Raw genomic sequence first — 26,937 nt, forward strand, 5'->3', positions numbered from 1 at the left:
ACCGCTTTAGTATATTTTATTGATATAAATACAACTAATTTCATAAGCATCAGCTACCATTCTACCATTACATGAGAAACCAGTCAAAATGATTAAATATTAATGTGACAAATAATTACAGAAATGCTTTCACTTCTAAAGTCGTCTCTAACAGCATTCTATATACTTTGTACAATTTGCTTCTAATTGATGAGATACTTGAAGCAAAGCTGAATTTTAATCAAACTTTCATTTCTCAGTGGAAAATGCTCTCTTCATCAGAGGAGGCTGATTCTTCCCAACATCGAACATCATTTCTAAAGGTGGATTATTAAGAGAACACCAATCAGGTATACGGCCTGTCTGGTTATAATAATCCTTTGAGACTGAACGGCTCCCAAGTATGTCTTGAAGTGCTCCAAAAATAGCTCCTGTGTGGTAAAAAAAATAAAAAATTTATAGCTGATATGAAAACTTTTACTGGAAAATTTTATGTACACATATATCCACTTCATTATATGACAAGAGAGAATGGGTAAAATTCAGTAAAGCATATTCACAGTCTTCAGATTAATTCCAGTTAAGCTGTTCTATATCCTATATTTTGAAAAACCGGGTAAGCCATAACTCTTGTGTTGAAAATAACTTAAATGGCCTAAACTAGATTATAGTGAAAATTACTGTGTTACTATGTTTAAATACAGGTAGAGTACGGTGGAAGTATTTTCAACTCTGTACACAAAATAAATAATAATCTTAGTTTTCTTAGCCAAAACTCTATACGTGGGATGACTTTAATGGAGAGAAGTTCATTTTAAAAAAATCAAAGTGCAAATGCTAAGAGAAAATAGACACATAATTCTGAAAATCAATAATGTAAGGAAAAGTAAATGGTCAAAGAAAATTGATTAATTAATTGTTCTATTAACTAAGTAGGCAATTTCTAATAATGAATCATCTATAACCATTAGTAATGTCATTCAGGAACCATTTACTATATAATCATTATTTTAAAAAATGAAATTCTTGGGAATTCCCTGGTGGTCTAGTGGTTAGGACTCTTCACTTCCACTTCTGGGGGTCTGGGTTCAATTCCTGGTCAGGCAAGTAAGATTTTGCAAGCTGCAAGATAAGGCCAGAACAAACAAAATTAAGAAAAAAAAAATCTTACCTCCCAGCCATGCTACACAATTAGCCTTTGCAGGTGGAGTATGAATTCGGAATGTCTTGGTGGCAAGCGTTTTTTTATATTTTGGTTTTTCTACCAAATACCTTATTTCTGCAAGTAGTCTGTGAAGGAAACCTGGCAACATAGACGTGCCACCTATGACTACCAAATTCTCTGCTAGCTGCTTCCTGGTGTCTATTGGGCACTGTTAATAGAAAGAAGAAAAAAAAAAAAGAATTAACTTTAACTGTATAAATAATGCCTGACTGAATTTAGGAAAATATACAGATTATTAGGTGATCATTTTTATCACAAAAAAGGGTCACAGCAAGCGTTCTTTAACAAGGGATTTTTTCATGTGACAAATATACCACCATGATAACATTACCATGTACTTAAATAAATCCTTAAAGATTTAAAAGCTAATAGTGTAGAATTTTAAATTCCAGAGGGCATATAGTAGTAATATGGGAGTATTCTCATTTTCAGGGTAGAATGTCTGAGTTGAGCAAAGAACATAATAAGAAATTACTTTTTGTGGAAACCTAATTTTTCGAAGGTACTATTGCCATGATATCCAGAGTTAGCTGTCAAGAGGTAAGATAAAATTCTTGGAAAAACTGTTTCCACAAGAGTTCTCTCTAAGCATCAGGAATGTTAAAGTCCTTCACTGATGTTATGATTTTCAAAAAAGTCCCCAGGTAGAGTGGGAGAAGTAGATAATATCTCCCAAAGTATTTTACAGGAGTTCTATGGCTCCACAGTCATTACATAAAAAGAGACATATATACCCTGTGGAATGAAAACCTTAATACTACACAAACGTGCATGTGAAGAAACTACTCAGTACATAATAAAAATCTGGTATTGTTATCATGGAAAAGAATGCATGATACATCTACAGCACAAACTACCCTGGGTTTGAAATGCTGTCGGTACCATATCTCAGTCTAAAGTAAAACTCAGTAAAACTTCACATAAAAGATAAAAAATGTAACCAATGGCTAAAATTAAAAATACAGATTTTAAAAAATTCTTTATAAAGGACTGTAGTCATAAAAAGAAACCATTTACAAAATAAAAATACCTGCATAAGGGAATCCAATATTAAAGTGGCAACTGATTTCTCTTCATTATCTTGCTCAAAAAGGATCTCCACAACAGAATCTCTAATGAGATTAAGAACAGTGTTTTGTTGGCATCACAGAACACAACACAGTACAATAGGTCTACAGATATATTTTTAGTTACCAGTACTATGTGAATGTAGAGTAGTGATTAGGACACAAGGTGTCTGCATTTGTAAATGAGAAGAATAACAGTACTTGCCTCACAGGTGTTGCAATAAAGATTCAATGACTTAACAGAACAGCGCCTGGCACATACAAGGTATGCCCTAAATACTAGCTATAACTATCACTATGTATAGATTTTGGGGGCTTCCCTAGGGGCTCAAACAGTAGAGTCTACCTGCAATGCAGGAGACCCCAGTTCAATCCCTGGGTTCGGAACAGCTCCTGGAGAAGGGAATGGCAACCTACACCAGTATTCTTGCCTGGAGAATCCCATGGACAGAGGAACCTGGAAGGCAACATAGTCCATGGGGTGGCAAAAAGTTGAACATGACTAAGCAACTGACACACACATGTATAGATTTACATATATTTTGTCCACCTTAAACCTAATAACAAAAAGGACTGAAAGTCTGTAAAAGTTAATGGAATTCAACAAATAGATCAATAGTAATACAACAGATTTAAAAACAAACCTTACCCAACCCGGCCAAAAGTATTGCTTTGTTGGTCAAAACAATACGTGGCAAAGATGGCTACTGCTGCTGCTAAGTCGCTTCAGTCGTGTCCAACTCTGTGCGACCCCATGACAGCAGCCCATCAGGCTCCGCCGTCCCTGGGATTCTCCAGGCAAGAACACTGGAGTGGGTTGCCATTTCCTTCTCCAATGCATGAAAGTGAAAAGTCAAAGTGAAGTCGCTCAGTCGTGTCCGACCCTCAGCGACCCCATGGACTGGAGCCCACCAGGCTCCTCCATCCATGGGATTTTCCAGGCAAGAGTACTGGAGTGGGGTGCCATTAGTTGCCTAATAAAATACTCATTTTCCTGTTCATTCTCAAATTAAAAGAACTCTGTTTTTGGTAGCAGAAGGAAAATCTTTGTTGTGATGTAATATTTCTCTACCTTGATTGTGGTGGTGGTGAATGAGAAACCTACACGTGATAAAATCACAGAACAATATATACACATTGTACCAATGCAGATTTACTGGTTTTAATATTATACTATGGTTATCTAAGATGTAACCATTGGGAGAAACTTTAAGGAGTTACATAGGACCTATCTATATTACCTTTGCCAACTTCCTGTGAATCTATAATTATTTGAAAATTAAAAAAAAGATAAAACTCCATTTTAAGCTGGATACAAAGCCCCTCCCCAGTTGAAATACTATATTTAACAGCCTCTCTTGCAGCAGAATGTAGCTAAGCACCAGACAATGAGATGGAGGCAAAAGTGGTAGTTGGGACTGGTAGAAAGTCTCCTTTACAAGGAGAGAAGGCACTTTTCTCTTTCCCTTCCGAGGACTGCATGCTTGGAAAACACATGTAGTAGCTAACTCCAGCAACCACCCTGGAACCCAAGAACAAGGGCTATGCCCCCAAAGATGATGAGTGGAAGGAAACTTGGGTCCCTGGTGGCAATTTTTATACCAACTTTGGACGATCTACCTCTGAACTTCTTTTAAGTGAAAGACAAATTCTATCATGTTGAAGCCAGTATTTTCAGGTTTGGATATCTGGTAATCAAACTGAACCCTAACCAATGCAATACAAAACTATATATATAAATATACATATACTGTTAAAATAAAATTTGAACCACACTATGCATACTAAAGTTTTTTTGAATCTTTTTCAAAACATAAAATTCTCTTCCTGATATTCAACATACTTGCCTACTGCCCATCTTATGAGTACAGGATAATGAGGCCTAAGTGTGTTGAACACTCAGTCACTCATGGTTAGCCACCTGCCTCTAGCCTGCACACTGTTGCTTCTACCAGCTGAGCTGAATACTTACGAAGCATCAGTTTTCTTTTTCCAAATCTTTGTCAGTTAATGTGATATTGAAAAGACATAATTTTACAAGTAGTATTTAAGAAATGAGGGCTGCCAAGTGGCTCAGTGGTAAAGAATTCACATGCCAATGCAGAGACACAAGTTCTCTCCCTGGGTCAGGAAGATGCCCTGGAGAAGGAAATAACAACCCACTCCAGTATTCTTGCCTGGGAAATTTCACAGAGGAGCCTAGTGGGCTACAGTCCATGGGGTCACAAAAAGTTGGACACAAATGGGTGACTGAGCATGCACACACTTAAGCAATGAAACAGTAGGGTAGAAAATAAACACTCATTTTCTTCATTTCTTATTCTGGGCTCCAGTAAACAGGAGAAATTTTAAAACAGTAAATTAGTGAAAATAATTTAAATAAGAGGTAAAATGATAAAAAGTTACTATCAAAGAGTATTACATTCTCACTTTTTTTTCCCCAATCTACTATATTTAACATCTGTATGTTTATGTAAATCCTTTTTGAATCTCAAACTCTATTCTAATTATCTCAAAATCTTAACAGGATCTTCCATATTTCTGTAATTCTTTTCTGTGCATCTTCTGATCTAATATTTTACAGATGAAACTTTTATAATACAAATTTCATATAGCTTGGGTATGAACAAAAATTACATTGTTACCAGCATGATTATGTAAGTTCTTGGCAACTTACACTGCATCATCAGATTGAAAAATAAATAATAAAAAGGTGAATTACTAACTGGTCCTAAAGATTTAGTACCTTTGGAAGAATGAATTCTTTCTAACTAGACAGTATTTTAAAACAGGAATCAGCAAACTGTGGCCTGTAAGTCAAAACCAGTCACTGTCAGTCAGTCAGTTCAGTCGCTCAGTCGTGTCCGACTCTTAGCAACCCCATGAATCGCAGCACGCCAGGCCTCCCTGTCCATCACCAAATCCTGGAATTTAGCCAAACTCATGTCCATCGAGTCAGTGATGCCATCCAGCCATCTCATCCTCTGTCGTCCCCTTCTCCTCCTGCCCCCAGTCCCTCCCAGCATCAGGGTCTTTTCCCATGAGTCAGCTCTTCACATGAGGTGGCCTAAGTATTGGAGTTTCAGCTTTAGCATCATTCCTTCCAATGAACACCCAGGACTGATCTCCTTTAGGGTGGACTGGTTGGACCTCCTTGCAGTCCATGGGACTCTCAAGAGTCTTCTCCAATACCACAGTTCAAAAGCATCAATTCTTCAGCGCTCAGCTTTCTTCACAGTCCAACTCTCACATCCATACATGACCACTGGGAAAACCATAGCCTTGACTAGATGGACCTTTGTTAGCAAAGTAATATCTCTGCTTTTGAATATGCTGTCTAGGTTGGTCATAACTTTCCTTCCAAGGAGTAAGTGTCTTTTAATTTCATGGCTGCAATCACCATCTGCAGTGATTTTGGAGCCCCCAAAAATAAAGTCTGACACTGTTTCCACTGTTTCCCCATCTATTTCCCATGAAGTGATGGGACCAGATGCCATGATCTTAGTTTTTTTAATGTTGAGCTTTAAGCCAACTTTTTCACTCTCCTCTTTCACTTTCATCAAGAGGCTCTTTTAGTTCTTCTTCCCTTTTGGCCATTAGGGTGGTGTCATCTGCATATCTGAGGTTATTGATATTTCTCCCGGCAATCTTGATTCCAGCTTGTGCTTCCTCCAGCCCAGCGTTTCTCATGATGTACTCTGCATAGAAGTTAAATAAGCAGGGTGACAATATACAGCCTTGATGTACTCCTTTCCCGATTTGGAACCAGTCTGTTTTCCATGTCCAGTTCTACCTGTTGCTTCCTGACCTGCATACAGGTTTCTCAAGAGGCAGGTCAGGTGGTCTGGTATTCCCATCTCTTTCAGAATTTTCCACAGTTTATTGTGATCCACACAGTCAAAGGCTTTGGCATAGTCAATAAAGCAGAAATAGATGTTTTTCTGGAACGCTCTTGCTTTTTCCATGATCCAGCAGATGTTGGCAATTGGATCTCTGGTTCCTCTGCCTTTTCTAAAACCAGTCACTGTATGTTTTTGTTAAAGTTTTACTGGAATCCAAGTCATGCTTACTTATTTACATACTCCCTAGATCTCCTGGAGGAGGAAATGGCAACCCACTCCAGTATTCTTGCCTGGAAAGTCATTAGGAGGAGCCAAGTGGGCTACAGTCCGTAGGGTCGCACAGAATCGGACGTGACTGAAAACACACACACACACACACACACACACACACACACACACGGCTGATTTTGCACTCCAACTGTAGAGCAAAGTAGTTGCAAAAGAGACCATATGGCCCACAAAGCCTAAGGTATTTAGCATTTGGTCCTTTATAGAAAAAGTCTGAGGACTTTCCTGGTGGCTCAGTGGTAAAGAACTTGCCTGCCAATGTAGGAGACACCAGTTCGGTCCCTGGTCCAGGAAGATCCCATATGCTGCAGAGCAACTAAGCAGACGCACCACAACTACTGAGAGTGTGCACTAGAGCTTGGGAGCCACAAACGCCAAGCCTGTGTATCCCAACTACTGACGTCCACGCGCCCTCGAACTTGTGCTCTGCAGCAAGAGAAGCTACCACAGTGAGTACACTGCAACTAGAGAGTAGCCCTCACACGCTGCAACTAGAGAAAAGCCCGCACAGCAACGAAGACTCAGCACCGTCAGAAATAAATAAAATTTTTTTTTAAAGTTTGATGAATCCTGTTTTAAAGTATCATACTTTATCCTCCAACTCAAAGAATGGCTAATTCTGAATTACTCTGAAGAACAGAAAAAAAATTTTTTTTAACTTTTAAAAAGTTGAATAATAAAAATAATGATAAAGTGTGTTAGTCACTCAGTCGTGTCCGACTCTTTTGCGACCCCATTGATTGTAGCTGGCCAGGCTCCTCTGTCCATGGGATTTTCCAGACAAGAATAATGGAGTGAGTTGCCATTTCTTTCTCCAGGGGATCTTCCTGATCCAGGAATTGAACCTGGGTCTCCTGCATTGCAGGCAGATGCTTTACCATCTGAGCTACCAGGGAAGCCCCAATGATGAATGATGAAGCTTAATGAAAAACACATACTTAGCAAATTAATAATACTAAAGGCTTCAAAAATATTAAGGCCAAAAATTTATTTTAGTTCATTATTTTGCTTGTAAAAATTAAGGTCTAACCTGATTGATCCAAGGACATGTAAAATCTTCTCTCCATCTAATGGGTAGTCAACATTTGGGGGTGGTGAGGGACGCTGAAATATAAATATCACAGGCATAAGTAAACAAAGTACAACCTACAAAAAGGATATACATTTCTTTTTCAGCTTACCTCAGTATTCCCATCAATATTAAATTTTGCTGCCTGGATATTTAGTCCACGCTTCAGATCACTAACAAAGCAAGTGCGCACTTAAAAGAAAAGGAGACATCATTACGGTTTGTGATTGAGTCAATGTTCCAGTTAAAACAATTCTATTCAAGTAAACATGTTAATCATCTGTTCCTTCCGATTTTATAAACTAACTCTGTCTTTAGTTAGCTTACAATTTATTCACATCTAAAAAGCTTTCATTCACTACAGAATCATAAGACATTTTCCTGCCACAAAGCCACATTAAAAAAAATCTTGGTTGGTCAGAACACAAAGCTAAATTTTGGCCTTAGCTACAGTAACACTCTTTAGTTTACGGTTTTTTCTCCCTCTTTGCACACTACATCACCTTTTTTTCACTTTGAACATTTATTCTTTTAAATATTATTTCTGCTGCAAAGTACCTTTTATAATAAGTGGCTTCAAATTATTTTCATAAATAAGTAAGAAATAAAAAATTTTTTCAAGAAGGGACAAAACTGACATTGAGAGCAAGAAATCTAATGATTTGGTTACTTACAAAACATGTTGACATAACATTATATTATACAAAATTCTTTACATTTACTAATTCAAAATATACTTGTTAAGAATCTAAAATATGCCAAGAACCTACTGTATAGCACAAGGGACTATATTCAATATCTTGTAATAACCTATAATGGAAAAGATTCTGAAAAAGAAGATGCATAACTGGGGACTTCCCTGGCAATCTAGTGGTTAAAACTCTGTGCTCCCAATGCAGGAGGCACAGGTTTGATCCCTGGTCGGGGAACTAAGATCTCACATACCTCATGGTGTGGCAAAAAAAAAAAAGAAAAGAGAAAGAATATATATAACTGAATCAGTTTGCTATTCCCTGAGATACTGTAAGTCAACTATACTTTGACTTACAGTAAGCTGGTGCTCAAGTTACAACTTTAAGTCTTCATTAACTATTTAAGAAATGTGAATACGCAGATGCTCAACATCTTACATACTTAGCATATGAAGGTGTTCTTTAAGGAAACTAAATTCATTGAATTAAAAACCCGAGAACAGATAAATTACACTTAAGGATTTTAAACTAATTGAAAAAACTTAGGTATTACATAAGTAACATAGGAAGTTTGTGAGAGTTAAGTGTACATATTGCATATTTCTTTTTAATATAAATGGGTTCCTACTACACATATTTTCCAGCAACATGCTTTTTCCCTTCATATATTATTGATACCCTTCCAAATCAATACATCTATCTCCTCCTTTTTAAAAGTTATATGGGTCCCATCTGGGGTACCCAATAAATAAATAAAAAGCCATATGGTAATCCTTATGATGAAGGCATCAAATTTCATTCCGCATTCCCTCTTGCAGAGGATGCATATCTTTCCATTTTTATAAATATGCCAGAGTGCCTTCCAAAAAGGTTAGTTTTCAATTCTTATTAATAGCAATATATTAATTTTCCCAATCTCACCAACACTAAATGTCTATCTTTCAAATTTTTGCCAATCTGATGTTTGCCTGGCTAATGTAAACTTCTTTTCACAAGTTGGAGGCTATATGGAAAGAAATATTCCAAGAAGTTATCAACTGTTACATTATGGAGAATAGGACTGGAAGAATGGAAGAGAAACTATTCATTTCACTTGAGATATTTCCTCTATTATTTGAGCTTCTGCAAAAATAATGAAGAAATGATTGAAGTTTTATAATAACTGAAGAGATTTTAGATAATTATGCCACATAAGTAAGCAATATAATGAAGAACAAGATCTATTTTGCAGCCCTAGCTCTCACCTTACCTATTGTGTGACAATGAATAAATCATTTAATATCTCAGGGACCCAGCTGTACCAGAATATCTCCAGGTCCCATTTAATTTTAAAATTCATTATTGTCTAATTCTCTATTAAACATTCTAGAGTATTAATTTTACATGACACTTAATAATGAAGAACGCTATAGTTTAACTGATTTCCTTTCAGTGAATCAAGATACCAGAAAACTCAATTTAAACATTATCATAAAAATATACTCTAGCAAAGGAGGAATATTAATAATGTATCTTATTAAAGTGAATCTAATATATTTACCCAACTGTAGAATTTCTGAAGTCAGTAAAATGATTTTTTTAACATTATAAAAATGCATTTAAAATACTAAAGAAAAAAAAAAAGCTAAACATAAAATCAGTAGTTTCCATAAGCAGTATAATTGTTAATTCATACTGTGAAAACTACTAATTCCCTAGTAACTCTGTATCTCTATCACTGAGAAGTTTCTTTACTAGTACATTAAAAGTAATACCAAAAGGGAATTCTCAGGAAGTCTAGTGCTTAGAACTGTGCACTCACTGCCGAGGGCCTGGGTTCCATCCCTGGTCAGGGAACTAAGATCCCACAAGCTGGTGGTGTGGCCAAATTAAAAAAAAATAAATAATGCCAAAAGCTTCCACAAATCTGAAGAAAAACCAAAATTTTATATACATTATTCCATAGGATATATGTTAAGTAGTTTTAGGTTACTGCATTATAAATTTAATACATTTTGTATCTGTATAAATACTTAGAAACATGCCCTCCAAATGAATATTTAATGATGAAAGGAAAAAAAATAGGAACTTAGTTTACCTTTAATGTCCTCCAAGATACCTTCTGGAATTGAACCTAAAACAGAAATTTTATTTACAACTATAGAACTTTAATAAGCAGAAACAGTCTATTAAATTGCACTCACATTTCCATTTTCCATTTCAGCAAACTATTAAAAAGTACTATAATTTTTTTTAAAAGACAAATAGAAAAATCAGGTTCCTCCCTAAAAAGGGAGGAAATGTCAGCATTCAAAGTCAAGCCAAAGCACAGAAGTTGAAGCCAGATGTACACAAAGTACTAAAGAATGTGACTAATACTCATAAATTTGATTAAAAAAAAAAAAGACCTTAAAAATATAGCAGAATAAATGGCATTGGATAGGAACTGACCAAGGAAATCTTTTTTACCATAAAAAGATTTGCTGGTTATCTTGTGTTAAAGTACTTACAAGAAATAGTAAGGCTTAAAAATGAGCTACGTACTTTTCTTTTACAAAAAGGGAAGTTTCAAGTTGGCTTATCTTTCCTATGATAATGAATGACTGTCAGAGAGTGACATACTAACTTTATGCATATTTGTAAAAAGAATCATGCATAGACAATTTTTTTCTTCAAGGTAAACGTGATTTTTAAAAAAATGAGTGAGAAAGTACCTATTATATAGATTTCTTCAAATTTTTAGAAAGATTTTAAAAGATAATGTTTGGATATGTTATCATTGTTATGTAATTTTGTTGCCAATAAATCAAGTTTTCCAAGTCAGACTCAAAAATTTAGAATCTTTGAAACTCAGAATTTTTAATCCATTGTTAAATATGTAAAAACAGTCTCATTAATTTGTAAGAACAAATTATTTATGTCAAGGAAGACAGAAATTTATAGCTATAAAAGGAACCATGATTTAGTAAGGGTAATCATGCACTTCTTCCATCTGGAGCTACATATCTTGTCTGTTACTGAAAGAATTAAAATTAAAAACCACATCTTTAAGATGTTAAGCCATAATCTTTAAAAATTAATAAACTATTTAATCACAAATTTTTTAAGAGGGAGCAAAAAAATTTACCATTAGTAAATATGAATTTGGAATTATTATTTTACCTTTATTATAATAAAGGTATTACATTGGTCCTTTATTGGTCCTTTCCAAATTCTTGTGTGTTTCATAATACAGTAATAATGATATACATAAACTTTATAAATTAGTATAAATATAAGTATGTATTGCAGGTATATATTCAAAATTTTTTTTACTGGTGAGGCCAGTGTGTGATCAAAAAGTTTGAAGACTCCTAAGGAGATCAGCCCTGGGATTTCTTTGGAAGGAATGATGCTGAAGCTGAAACTCCAGTACTTTGGCCACCTCATGCGAAGAGTTGCTGGGAACTCTGATTGCTGGGAGGGATTGGGGGCAGGAGGAGAAGGGGACGACGGAGGATGAGATGGCTGGATGGCATCATTGACTCGATGGACGTGAGTCTCAGTGAACTCCGGGAGTTGGTGATGGACAGGGAGGCCTGGAGTGCTGCGATTCATGGGGTCGCAAAGAGTCGGACACAACTGGGCAACTGATCTGATCTGAATGTTAAATGTTAAAATTTATCCCATGGAGAATATAAAGATTTCCAAATCAATTTAAACCTGGCTATATATAGATGAGAGAAATGTAACTAGATTATAAAGAATGTACAAATTTAAGAATAAGTGCTAAAAACTGTAACATTTCACATGTGCTAAACTCTCTCTAGGAAAATTCAAATGAACTCCAACATGTGCCAAAGACATTTGGTAATGTGAGAAAGTTTTCTCTAGGCAACATGGAAGGCAAGCTTGAAAATAAAAGGCTTATTTTAGTTAGGAGTAGATGCTGGCTTTGGGAAGGAGCTTCTCAATCTTAGCGGTTTAATCACAGCCATTTAAACACTGCAAATGAGGCATTCATTGGCTCTGGCTTTGAAAAGTCATATTTAAATTTCAGCTAATTTAGAATAATAAGTATAATATTTTACATATAATTTACTTTTCAACTATACTTTTTAAATTAATGTATTTAGTCTTTGTAAGTTTTAAGTTAGTATATTCATTCTTTTTTGAACAAGGTTCTAAATACTAAATAAAGAGGTCACTTAAGGATACCAAATATATGTAGGACTTAGATCTAATCTTTGTCAGAACCATGATAAGAGATATTTAAAATATATTCGCATTTCTGATCCTAAGTGGAAAGTAAAAGTGTTAGTCACACGGTTTTGTCTAACTCTCTGCGATCCCATGGCCTGTAGCCCGCCAGGCTCCTCTGTCCATGATTCTCCAGGTTAGAATACTAGAATGGATAGCCACTCCCTTCTCCAGGGGAGCTTCCTGACCCAGAATGAAACCTGAGTCTTCTACATTGCCGGCAGATTCTTTACTGTCTGAGCCATCAGGGGAGCCTCCCTTCTAAGTGAATCCTTCAGCAAACAGTGATACGATTTAATTCCTCAACTATGGGGAATATATGGCTTACGATGACAGAGTCAAGATTTGGGGGCATATTAGAAGGAAAGATTAGAATCAGACTTCAAGACAGTTGGTTAAGAAAAGGGTGTCCAACCTAGATGTCCATCAACAGATGAATGGATAAAGAAGTTGTGGTACATATATACAACGGAATATTGCTCAGCCATAAAAAAGAATGAATTTGAGTCAGTTCTAGAGAGCTAGATGAACCTAGAGCCTGTTACACAGAGTGAAGTAAGTCAAAAGGAGAAAAATACCACATATCAATGTGTATACATATGGAATCTAGAAAAAGGGTACTGATGAACTTATTTGCATGGCAGCAACGGAGAGGCAGACATAAAGAACAGACTTGTAGATGCAGGAGTGGAAGGAGAAGGTGGGGCAAACTGAGAAGCAGCAATGATAAATACACATCACCAAATGTAAAACAGACAGCCAGTGGGAATGTGCTGTATGACACAGGGAGCTCAAACCCGGTGCTGTGACAACCTAGAGGGGAGGGGTGGGATGGGGGTAGGAGAAAGGTTCAACAGAGAGGGGAAATATGTATATTTATGGCTGATTCATGTTGATGTATGGCAGAAACCAAGACAGCACTGTAAAGCAAATATCCTTCAATTAAAGATTTAAAAAAAAGAGAAAGTGTCTAAGAACACACAGTTCAGAATTTTAAGGAAATATTAAGGTCAATTTTAATGAAGACTTTTATTTAAAATATCTTGGGGGACTTCCCTGGTATCCAGTGGTTAAGACTCTGTGCTTTCACTGCAGGGGGATGGGTTCATGTCCTTGGTTGGGGAACTAAGATCCCACATGCCATGAACCAAAAAGAAAAAAATCTTGGGATGCTACATTAAACTACACTAAAAAGGTAACAAAGTTTATCTGGAATGGATGAATAATAAACTGATCTACAGAATAAAGAATGCTATTATCTTAACTATCTAAAGACAACAGGAAACAATACATGTAAGGATAAAAGTCCTAACAACCTGCCCTTCTCTTTCCAACATTTATTCAACGTCCAGGCGCTTGAAAAATAAACAAGACAGGGATTCTCAAAGTCTACTGACAGAAAAAGTTAAAATGTACTATAATTAATACTGCTGAGGGTATAACAGAGAGGGGAATAATTTATTCTGCTTAGGGAAATGAGGAAGGCTTCATAATTTAAATGACCTTTCTGTCAAGGAGATAGATAAAAAACTCAAATAGGTAAAGAAAAACATTCCAGGTAAAGAAACAGTATAAATGAAGGCATGGGGTTATGGAAGAACAACGGTGCCAGGAATATAGCCTGGAAGAGGTAAGAAATTTACTACAGCTGAAATAAGGTGCAAAGGGTTGAGTTTAGTAGTTAAAGCTAAAGCTAAGTTAAAGTTAAAGGGTAGAATAAAGTTGGATTGTAAAGAAACATGTGTATCAAACCAATAATTTGGATTTTAACCTGTGGGGACCAGCAAAAATTCTCAAGCAAAAGAATAATGTAATCAAATTAATTCTGTGAAAGTTATTCCTGGCAAGAGTATGAAATAGACTAAATGGGTCCAAAGAGTAGGCTCCAAGAAAGAAGCAATGAGGACCTAGTTTACAATGTCTTTGTTTTCAAATGTTCCGTGTTATGGAGGACAGAAAAAAAACAAGACAAAAAACAGATTTCTGAGGAAGAATTCAAAGGATTGATACACTAGTTTTCTAAAATGTGAGCTCAGAAAGAAATAATCCAACAATGATTTGTTAGAATGAATTTAGGGGAAGAGATAATGTGTTTACTTTTAGAAGCCTTAAGTTTGAGATGCCTAGAGGCATATGTAGTTTCTATCTAAAATGAGCTGAAAACATGAAGTTTAGAAGAACTGGGCCAGGCTCAGTGATACAGTTAAGAATCAACAGCATATAGATGTAGCTGAAGTTATGGGAACACATGAGATCACGTTTAAAAAGCCAGTAGGAGAAAAAAAGGAACAAAAAATGGATCCCTAGAAGAATATCAGCAGGGAAAGAAAGAGCAGAGCAAACTAGGAAGGAATAGTTGGAGAACTAAAAGAAAACCACAAAGGAAGAAAAGTCCTGAAAACTAAGGAAAGTAGTATCAGGAGTATATGACGATCCAGATGCAAACTAGTACATACAAAATGGATAAATAAGTCCTACTGTATGGTACTGCTGCTGCTGCTAAGTCGCTTCAGTCGTGTCCGACTCTGTGCCCCATAGACGGCAGCCCACCAGGCTCCCCCGTCCCTGGGATTCTCCAGGCAAGAACACTGGAGTGGCTTGCCATTTCCTTCTCCAATGCATGAAAGTGGAAAGTGAAAGTGAAGTCGCTCAGTCGTGACCGACTCTTAGCGACCCCATGGACTGCGGCCCACTAGGGTCCTCCGTCCATGGGATTTTCCAGGCAAAAGTACTGGAGTGGGTTAGGGTTAGGGTTAACTATATTCAATATCTTGTGATAAACCATATGAAAAAGATATATATATATATGTATAACTGAGTCACTTTGCTACACAGCAGAAATTAATATAACATTGTAAATCAACTATACTTCAATAAAAATTTTTTTTTAAAAAGAGAGTATATGATAATCCATGATGTTAAAAGTTCTGGAAAGAATGATTAAAATTTAACTACTAGATCTGGTGATTAACAACAGCTCAATAATGACCTTGTAATTGGAGCCAGGACATCAGAGTGATGTGAGAAAATGAGAGTAAGTATGCAGTGTGGGGGGGAAAAAATGAGTTGAATGTAAACCACTCTTAAATAGATTAAAATGATTTTACCCATCACAGAGGGAAGGCTCTGTTCTTTAGCAGCACCTGTGTCAACAGTACATTGTTCCAACAGTTGAGTTTCCAACTCCCTGAAGAAGAAAAAAAAGTTACTGTAATTAAAATATTGCAATTGATATCCTTTTTCTATTTAATACTTTTACTTCATAACAGAACATGATGCTTTAAATAACAGTGGTTTTACCCTTAAAAGATGAACATACTCAAGGTTAATAAAGTGAAGTCGCTCAGTCGTGTCCAATTCTTTGCGACCCCATGGACTGTAGCCTACCAGGCTCTTCCGTCCATGGGATTTTCCAGGCACGAGTACTGGAGTGGGTTGCCATTTCCTTCTCCAGGGGATCTTCCTGACCCAGGGATTGAACCCAGGTCTCCCGCTTTGTAGGCAGACGCTTTTACCGTCTGAGCCGCCAGAGAAGTAAAGAATGGAATAAATAACAATGAATGTCCACATTACAAGTCTTCTATTGATCACTGTCAAAAAAGTAGCATCTTTTTTTTGTTGTTGTTACTTTTTGTTTGTTTTTTATTTCTTTAACATCTGCTTTTTTGGTACAGGTGAAGCAATGTGCTAAATGCCAGGAAACTTACTTGTGAAGAGCTTTTCCTCCTAAGGGGAGTGCTCCCCAACAATTTAGTACTGGGATTCCTTCATATATCTATAAGGTAGTCAAGGATATTACTAGTTGAGGAGGTAAAAATGTGTTTCCCTCACCTCTGCACTATTATTCTATATCAGCTTGGCCGGCTAAATTCTTTAAGGAGTTACAGAAAAATCAGTCTTTTTTTCTTCTCCAAAGAAAATAGCTAAACATATACATACAAATACATGGTAAACAACACACACAGAGAACTCATCTGTTAGAGCCTGGGTGTCCAAAAAAGTAGCCACTGTCCACATATGGCTGGTCTGAACTAAGATACACTATAAGAATAAATTCCACAACAAATTTAGAAAACAGTAAAAAAAAAAAAACTGTAAAATATTCCATTATAATTATGTTAATTATATATTTAAATGATAATATTTTAAATATACTGGACTAAATACACTACTAATTTCATCTCCTTCATTTGTATTTGTAAACTTTGTAGCTCTTAGAAAAATTTTAAATTACATGTCTCACACTGTATTTCTATTAGAGCTGAGAGAACAGTGAACGATATTGTACTATGGATTTGCTACCTTATTTTACATGTTGTTTTTCCTGATGTTTTATAAAGTACATTATTTATGAAAAGCAAAAAGTCTATGGGTAGGAACACTGGCTTTGAAAACTAACATGGGTTTGTATCTTGCTGTACACTTCTATTAACTTGGGTCAGCCACCTATCTCAACTTTCAGCTTCTCACTTATATAATAATACTTTTTGTTATGAGACTTACACACGAAATACTTTCTATTTTAAAAAGCTATTGCCTAATTCAGTTCCTGAGCAGCTAATGATCCTTGATTTCCTTCCCATGATTATTTCTTCTAACAAACACACATATAGATCTCAAAATTCCAAGAGTTTCGCACTTACGCACTTCAAATTCCTTTTCAAATGTAGCAAATATCTATTCTAACGCTTGTAAGAAATATTTATACCTATACTTAAATTCATTTAATGACTGAGAATAGACCAGTTTATAGTCAGTAATTTCATTTTGTAACAGCTGAAATTACTAGGGAGTTCTTCCCTATGGCATATGATACAAAAACTATAGCACTTACTGCGTAAGTTATATTCCAGGTTCTATACTAAATACTTTACACTTATTATCTCACTCTAGTCACACAATACCCCTATGAGGTGCAATTATTTTAATTCCCATTTCACAGATGAGGAAACCTGGGCCAAGGGGAGAGTAAGCTACTTGCCCAACATCATACAACTAGAAAGCTTAGCTGAGACTTAAACTTATGTATTTGATTCCAAACCCCAAACTCACAAACCCTATGCCATACTGTCCCCATGATAGCCTCAGGAAATTGAGAGGAAAAAAAGGAATTTACTTTTCGACAGTGAGCCCTTCAGTTTTTTGAAGGTAGATCTCATGTTGTCATTAAGTTTTAATTTTTCTTGATTTAACTTTCTCATTTGTTTCCAATCACTCTTCATATGACTTATTTTAAAACTTTACTATCCTATCCAACTTCTTTGATCCTAGGTCTGATCTCTGGAGTATATACTGGGATCAAGCCATAATGACAATTTCTACAGAAAGTACATCTAAATCTCAAAATCCTGTGAATTTTTCCCACATATATCATATTTGTACATGATAATCCAAAATAGCTTGATGCAACAAAAACAATTTGTAATAAGCCTAACTAATTATTTCAAACTAGAGTAAAAACTGCAAAATTAGCTGGTTTACAAAAAAGATACAGGTAACACCAGGCTCTCCCTATATCCACAATCTAGGACCATGGCAGAGTTTATCCCAAGTGTAAGAAGAGCCATTAGATGACTTGGAGCAAGCAAGACAGACGGAACCTAGAAAACAACAAAACCAGAATGAAAGTCAGTAGTTGAAGGTGTTTCCTTTACATTTCAAATATATTTGAAAAAATTCATAATTATGATACTTACTCAACCAGTTTATAGCACCTAATAAAGAATTAACTGATTTACTTGAATTCACACATAATCAAAATATACTGTAATACACAAAAACATTCTTTAAGTTCTACAAGTTGTTTCATTTTGAAATGACAATTATAAAACATTTCTATTAACTCAGTTCTTTCTCTTTTGGAAGAAAAACCGAAAATAATAAAGTGATGGTCCAGAAACACACATTCAAAGAAAATGCTAAATTTAAAAAATAAAGAGATGTTTTTACCTTTTTTTTTTTTTGCTCAGCCTGTGCACACGGGTTGTGTGAACAGGTTGTGTGAAGCACTAATTGATTTAATTGTAGTAATTTTTTTTTTCTTGATTTCTTTTTTAATTTATTTATTTATTTCAGTTGGAGGCTAATTATTTTACAATACTGTAGTGGTTTTTGCCACACACTGATATAAATCAGCCATGGGTGTACATGTGTTCCCCATCCAATTTCTCTGTTTCTATCTATACCAGATAAGAACACTAACATAAACACAACTCAAATGATGGTAAAGATATCTATTTTTTGAATTTAGCATTTTCTTTGAATGTATGTTTCTGGACCATCCCTTTATTGTTTTCAGTTTTTCTTCCAAAAGAGAAGAACTGAGTTAATAGAAATGCTTTATAAGTGTCATTTCAAAATGAAACAACTTACAGAACTCAAAGAATGTTTTTGTGTATTACAGTATATTTTGATTATGTGTGAATTCAAGTAAATCAGTTAATTCTTTATTTAGTGCTATAAAATGGTTGAAATAGAAACAGAGAAAAAGAATTCTTGACTGTCCTTACTCACAAAGTTTATAATATGAATTATATTTTTTAAATGTTATAATATAGTAGTTAAAAACAAAAGTGAAGAACTACAAAAATCCTTAGTTCTAAGTGACACTTTTCAGTGAAAATCCTGCCAAATTCAATCAAAATATGGAAGTCCATCATAACCAAATAGCAAACAAAATAATGGATATATTTCCCTTGCCTAAGTACAGCAGGTATTCTGATAATATACTAGATAAGAACACTAACAAACAAAACTCAAATGCTAAGTCCCAGTAAAAATACAGAAAATCATCTATTTTATTTAGATAAGAGCTGAAGTAACTTCTTACTATGTTTTGCATTCTCTCTACTGCAAACCAAATTCCTGATTTAAGTATAGGAGGGTATGTATAGGGTATAGGGTATGTATAGGGTATGTACAGTTAAGTATAGGAGGGTATGTAACCTGTTTCTCTGTATCTGTCCTACTAAATTATAACTTAGAAAAATTAACTGCCCTTATCTCATAAATAAATTGTGATTTTTGATATATTTTGTATTCGGTAGAATGTATGAAAATTACATTTTTATGTGCTCAGTTTCTTATATATTGTACACATTTTATACACTCTTGCTAAAAAAACTTTAAATTTGCAAGGCAAAAATTTTTTAAATGTTAAACAATAAAGATTTTGGCCTACTATGAAATGTAATCATCTTATGTCATAATTTTGGTCTTTAAAATAATCTTACTTAACTCATATAAAATGACAGGTATGAATAATATCACTAATATCAAGATCTAAGAGTCATTCCTGGCATTGTCCACTTACTCTATGGGAGACATTATTTGAATTCATTTCTAGGAATTTAAAGCCTATGAAATGAAAATGAAAGAGCTGGAAAATTTAGAACAGTCAGCATACCTAAAAAATGAAAAACTAGAGAGACCTGGAAGAAAAATATCATAAACTTCACCAAAGAAGTTTTCATTTCAGGAGAAAAAAAAAAACCAACCCAAAACTTAAAACCTGTAGTAAAATAAGTAAGAGAAAGAGCAACAAATAGGAACCTTCAATTATCCAATTATCTACGTATTAGATAAAATGCTAATTATGCATGAAATAACCATACAAAGAAAACAGATGGTCAGTTTATTTTGTCATCCAATTCCTCTTTTCAACGAAGGAAAAAAAATGAGGACCTTTTAGTTTAAGCTTTGAGTACCTACTAAAAACAACATAAAAAACAGGTACCTCAAAATACTTGAAAAGAACACGAGTGAGTGTCTCTCTGAAGTGGGAAGGACATAATACAGACTCGATAACCACAACTCTGCGGTCTCTGGGATTCACCAATAGATGCCTGAAAAATGATAGTTTTTAACAATTTTAAAAGTTTGTATTTTTTTACATAATGCAATTTGTTAAGGTTAAAGAAACTGTACCATTTTCACTTAAGAAGCTTTATAACAAAAAGATATCTTCATTTTATGATCCACGAAAGACGTTTATCGCTATTTTCATGTTATAAATTTCTTTATTCAATTTTTAAAGGTTATTTTCCATTTGCAATTATTACAAAATATTGGCTATATTCCCTATGTTGTACAGCATAGCCTTGAGCCTATCATACACCCAAAAGTTTGTGCCTCCAACTCCCCTACCCCTATGTTGCCCCACTAATAACCTTTAGTTTGTTCTCTGTGTCTGTCAGTCTGCTTCTTTTTTGTTATATTCACTGCTGCTGCTGCTAAGTCGCTTGAGTCATGTCCGACTCTGTGCGACCCCATAGATGGCAGCCCACCAGGCTCCCCCGTTCCTGGGATTCTCCAGGCAAGAACACTGGAGTGGGTTCCCATTTCCTTCTCCAGTTATATTCACTGGTTTGTTGTATTTTTTAGATTCCACAAAGAAGTGATAACATACAACATTTGTCTTTCTATCTGACTTACTTCACTTTGCATTTGTTAGTCACTCAGTCATGTCCAACTCTATGTGACCCCAAGCACCGCAGCCCCCCAGGCTCCTCGGTCCATGGAATTCTCCAGGCAAGAATACTGCAGTGGGCAGCCATTCCTTTCTCCAGGGGATCTTCTTGACTCAAGGATCAAACCCAGGTTTCCTGCATTGCAGGCAGATTCTTTACTGTCTGAGCCACCAGGGAAGCCCTCACTTGGCATTATGCCGTTCAAATCCATCCATGTTGCTACAAATAGCAAAATTTCATTCTTTTTTATGGCTGAGAAGTATTCCATTGTATATATATCAATATATATGCCACAGAAAGACAACATTTTTGATCTCTTATTATATGCCACGTACTGTGTCAGGAAATTTACATATATTAATTCATTTATCTCAGAAAACAAAAACTAAACCCTATTATGAATATTAACTTGAGTAATTAAAAGGATGTGTTCTTTTTTTAAGCTACAAAAGTAGTATACACTCACAAGACTCCAAATATTATAGAAGTTTATAACTTGGAAAGTACAAAAATACCTTATACCTCTTCTAACCAGAAACTATTACTAACAGCAGTTTGTATATTTTCATTATTGTGTGTTGTTGTCGTTTAGTTGCTAAGTCGTGTCCAACCCTCGCAACTCCATGGTCTGTAGCCCTCCAGGATCTTCTATCCACGGGATTTCCGAGGCAAGAATACTGGAGTGGGTTGCCATTTCCTTCTCCATCATTACTGTGTATTTATATTTATATATTTTAACAGAAATATTCATCCCATAGATGCTGTTCTATAAGATTTTAATTAACAGAATATCTAAGACATTTCTGTATCAGTACATATGGATATAAAACTTTTTTGACAATACAGTGTTTCACGATATGGATGTATTAATACAGTAATTAAATTATCCAATCCCCTTTACTAATGGACATAGTATTTCCTTATGCTTGCCAGTTTTCTAGTCTTCAAACATGCTTTTAAAAAGATTGAATATGAAAAAGTTAAAATGGCAGTTGGAAATTAACCTTTTCTTTCACATTAGAAATAATATGACCAAATATCACTATTATGGGCACTAGGAAAAGCTGGGGGAAGGGGGGCAAGGAAAACACAATTGCATTTTACCTGAAATATAGTATATGGATGAATTCCTTTAGGTAGGAATATAGTTCTTCTGTATTGATGTTATATTGTACAACTCTGATAGGCTATAAAAAATTAAAATGATTTATTAATTTACAGTAATAAATCTCAAATTAAACATGTTTATTTACTTTACAAATGGATTTTCTGATAACAAATCAAAAGCAATTTGTATTTAGAATAGATGTAAATATTAAAAATAGATTAATCACTTAAATTAGAAATCTTTAAGAACCGGCATGTCCAAGATGACAAAACATTTTGGTTTACAGAATAAGTCTGTACACACAGTGAGTAAAGACCAATGCTCATTACATTTTTCATCTGACATTATTTTGGCATCATCAGCAAAAAGCACCATCAACTAAAAAGCATCAAAGGCTTCATCAAATACTCCAGACTTGGTTCAGTTTCTGTTAAATTAGTCCCAAAACACTGACATTTGTCCTCCTGTAGTAGCACTTCACTTGACAGTCTCTTTTAGTTGATATAGGGACAGTCCCAAAGTAAATCAGCTCATAAATATGTGTGGTAAAATAAAAACATGCACCATTACCACTAAAGCAAACACTACCAAACCAGGGTGCTGCTGCTGCTGCTGCTAAGTCACCACTAATACATCACCAGGGCTCCATTCACTGCATCCTGCTCCAACTTGCACTTTTATGAAAACAAATATGCTCATATTTGTTAAATAAGGGAATAATGTCTACATAATAAGGAAGGTTGTACAGTTCATATTAGGCAAGAGGAGCTGAAATGATAATAGGAGAGTTATAACCTTCATCAAGGTAAAGGAAGTCATCAATTCAGTGGTCACAGAAATGGGCATTCTTGCAGATTTATTTTTAAAAAGTTTAAATGATCCAGTGTACCAGGGGCTACCATACCAGAGTGAAGCCTTTCAAGACCTTTTACTGGGCTGCATTTCTTTCTGGTCCCACCTTAACAATAGCTCAAGCGGCTCAGAGCTCACTTCTGTACCTTCTGTGTCTCAGTACCCAGCAACCAACAGTTTCAACTATTCATTTTACTTTAAATATCCCCAAGAGAGCCTTCAGCTCAGTTGTATCTTAAAGTTATTCCAATTTTTGTTTTTGCTAGGGCTCAGATTACAAAGTTACATGGGTTTTAAGTTATCTGCTCCAACCCAATTTTTCCCAAAACCTGTCTTTGTTTGCAATCAAGGAGAGGTTTTTCAGGAATGCAAATAGTGAGTTACGGTAGAAATATCTGTATTCAATTTTAACAAGCAAATTTTATGGCATGCAAAATTATTCTTTCTATTGTTCCACAATTCCTAATCTGCAAAATTAACTCTGGCAAGAAAGTTTCTTTTAAAAAATGTGTTTTTCACAGGTCCTTTGAATTACAGATAAAGAAATGAGAATCTGGCTCATATTTTTGAACAGGGTAAGAATAAAATGATTCTATAATTACATTACAAGGCTCATGCAATTATTTTACTAAGTTTAAAAACTTTCTCTTAATGTTATAGAATTACATTTATATCCAAGTTGTATAGAAAAAGCAAATCTGTAGAAACAGAAACAACATCCATGGTAGGGTAGAAGTGATGATCAACTATAAACAGGCATTAGAAATCTTATTAGAATGATAAAAATGTTCTAAAACTGAACTGTGGTAATGGCTGCATAACTTGATATATTTACCAAAAATCAATGAACTGCATGCTTAAAGTAGGTAAATTTTGCAATATGCAAAATTAAACCTAAATAATCAAAAAAGTTTTCTTGGGTTATACTCTAAGCTATGCATTTAGCACTGTTCTAATCAATCTTACTTAAAGTCATATTTAAAAATATTATACAGAACAGCATTTATTTTGCTAATTTGTTTAAAAAAAATACCTTAGGCATGCCAGCTTTTTTTATCACACTGGGAATTATACATCTTGGACCAGTTTCTCCAGCAAATCCACATCTGCAAATAAAATAGAAAATTGATATACATTCAACTATTATAACATTCTTTCTATATATTTGTCACAGAAACAAGGTTTTGTGTATTTTTTTCAAAGCAGTGGTCACAAAAACATCTAGAAACATCTCTGATGTATTCAAAGGGGAAAAAAAACTAAGGAAAAGTTAATATCACCTATTGTCATGTCCTACTCTTTGCAACCCCATGGACGTCCATGGAATTCTCTTGGCCAGAATACTGGAGTGGGTAGCTTTTCCCTTCTCCAGGGGACTTTCCCAACTCAGGGGTCAAACGCAGGTCTCCTGTATTGCAGGTGGATTCTTTACCAGTTGAGCCACACGGGAAGACCTAGAATACTGGAGCAGGTAGCCTATCCCTTCTCCAGCGGACCTTCCCCAGCGAGGAATCGAACCGGGGCCTCCTGCATTGCAGGCAGATTCTTTACCAACTGAGCTATCAGGGAAGCCCATTCATAAGTAAACTAAAGGTAAAAAAAATAAAATAACTTTGAATTAGCACTAGTGAAATAAACCAGTGTATTATTTTACAGTAGCATTAACTATTCAGTTTTTAATTTTATTTGAATTTTAGGTAATACATCTCTACAGCCATGAGTCTGTACTCCAGTTTCTGATTTCATTCCTATATATAGTTCATGTTACTCATAATTCCATCATTCTAATATTATTTAGTTTCCATACTGAAGTTTCCTTTGGTCTATTTTTAAAACTATGCATATCTGACATAATTATAATCACACTGTTCATATAACATGAATTCATAAAATAAGCTTTGCCCAAACTATTAGTTTTCACTGCCATCATTTTTTAAATTGCATAAAATACTTCATCCTTTTAAAAAAAAATTTTTTTCCTTTCTTGATTATTTAAGTATTTCCATTTCTGTTTCCCATAAAACAAAACTTTGCTAAAAATGCTGTTAAAAACGATTACCATGTAAGTTCAGTCTCAATACTATCTCTTTTTGTCCTGTCTGGTTTTCAGTACTCATCTCCTCCTATTCCCAAATAGCTTTCTCTATCTTCTTTTAGTTACACCCCTAGGTTTACCTGTTTCAGTGCTCCTCAAACTCCAGGATGTAACCCACTGGCTGGATGCATAAACCCATCTCATCACTTTCCTGTTGTCTTTGTCAATAACCATCCTCCTATATACTAGCATTCCACTTCTCATTTCCTCAATATACCTAAAGTAATTATCTTTGGGTGTCAACCTCAAGGTACTTACTATGCTATTAAAACAAACCTTTAAAATAAATTTAACAATGCATATATGGGAAGATCTTGCATAGAACAGTAAGAGAATATCATGAACCAAGAACTATGTTTATCCAATTATGGAGCACCTGATGTCCAATTCTTTTCATTTTTTTTGGCCATGCTTGGTAGCTTATGGGATCTTAGTTTCCCAACCAGAGATTCAACCCAGGCCCTTGGCAGTGAAAGCACCAAGAACTAACCACTGGACCGCCAGGGACTTTCCTCCAATTTCTTAAACAGGCTCTTCTGACCACTTGTTCAACAAATAGTTATTAAACACACACTGTATGTCAGGCACTATTCAGGGATATACAAAATTTTTTCAAACAGTTTCCATTATATATATGCAATTCTGGCTGTCACTTTCCTTTTTTCTTGAGCCCAGTGCAAGGGTTCTAAATCTGGAGTCCACAGACCACTGCGATGGGCCACCAAGCCTTGAAATTGTGTGCAAGTATTTTAAGGTTTGTGTATTTTTGGCTTTCTTTAGGTCATCAATAGGATTTATGTCATCCAAAAGGTTGAGAATCACTAATCTAGAGTTTACAAGTTGCCTTTTAAAATATGGTAAATTTCGTAATCTAAAAGCTGTGGGGGCGGGGGGGGGGGGAGGTGGGCAACAGAGGATCTCTAATGTCCACAGGGTTTCGGATCGTTACGTATTCAGTCTTCCTAATTCGACGTCCCACTCTTGGGAAGCAAGATACATTTGAATTTCCAGCACCAATAGCATCTCCGTTCAATAAATGTTTAATAATGAAGGCCGTCATCAAGCATTACAGTTCGGCTACCACCTTTCTAAGGAGATAAAATTAGGATAAGCGCGGCCTAAGTCATCGCTGTCATCCCCTGCATAGGTGACCCCAAAGGGTCCGTTCAGTTTGGGGGTGACGACAGGGGCGGCAGTGAAGGCCATTCTCTCGAAGCCTCTTGGGCCTCTCTAGGAATCAGAACCAGACCGCCCAACGGATCCCCGGGATTTGCATCGCCCACGGTGCAGGTAACAGGGGCCGGCATTTGCGGAGCTCCCGGGGGCGAAGTGAAGGCCTAAACAGCCGCCCTAGAGACTGCGATGAGGACCCGGGCTGGGCCTGGGGCTCCGCTACCCGCCCTCCCTTCCGGACGCAGTCACTCACTTGGTAAAAGCCTCTCCCAGATCTATCACGACCGCCGTTTTCTCCCCGCCGCTTCCCAGGCCCTCGTACAGCGGCATGGTAGCAAACAGGCCGATAAATACCTGGAGACCTACCGACCCCGGCAGCCGACAGATCTCGGCGCTCGGGGGGCGGGGCCGGGGGACGGCGAGCGGGCGGTGGCGCCGGCGGGGACCTCGCGTGGGCGCGGCGCACGGGGCCCGGGCTGTCCCTGGCTGTGCCTCACTCCACGTCGGTCCTGAACCCTCGCAGGCGCCGCGTCCTGGGCACTAGGGAGCTACGAGTGCACGCGGCCGCTGTTCTGGATACAGGTTGGGTCGAGGGTGGAAAACACCGAGGGCCGAGACGATCAGGCGCGCCGGACGCCCCTAGCTGGGGCGGAGCCAACCCCGGGTCCTTCCCTCCGGACCGCCCCTTGGGGTAAGGGTCTTAGGAGCGCTTTTGTGGCTTAGGTGTCAGAACGTATCCACTACCGAGCTCTCTTAGAGAAGAAACGACCCCAGAAGCTTTGATTCGTGCCGTCTTGGGACAAAATTGCTGTGCCACGTGTTTTGCCTATCATTTATTCTTCGCAAGAAACACAGAAAGTT

The 26,937-nt window shown here is 36.2% G+C and overlaps 1 protein-coding gene across 1 annotated transcript; it reads right to left on the reverse strand.

The window, feature by feature from the left end:
• ACTR10 (actin related protein 10) lies at positions 1–26,498 on the reverse strand. Its single transcript, XM_005900865.3, has 13 exons — positions 26,330–26,498; positions 23,842–23,914; positions 21,953–22,035; positions 20,116–20,224; positions 17,873–17,980; positions 16,088–16,155; positions 15,488–15,567; positions 10,240–10,275; positions 7,583–7,662; positions 7,432–7,505; positions 2,235–2,316; positions 1,151–1,352; positions 1–410 (listed from the first exon to the last, which is right to left on the reverse strand). The coding sequence occupies exons 1-13, from the start codon at positions 26,404–26,406 to the stop codon at positions 229–231; spliced, it is 1,254 nt and encodes a 417-aa protein (XP_005900927.2). The 5' UTR covers positions 26,407–26,498; the 3' UTR covers positions 1–228.
• Positions 26,499–26,937: the final 439 nt, after the last annotated feature.

This window comes from Bos mutus, chromosome 10 (genome assembly GCF_027580195.1).
Source record: "Bos mutus isolate GX-2022 chromosome 10, NWIPB_WYAK_1.1, whole genome shotgun sequence".
Lineage (NCBI taxonomy): Eukaryota > Metazoa > Chordata > Mammalia > Artiodactyla > Bovidae > Bos > Bos mutus.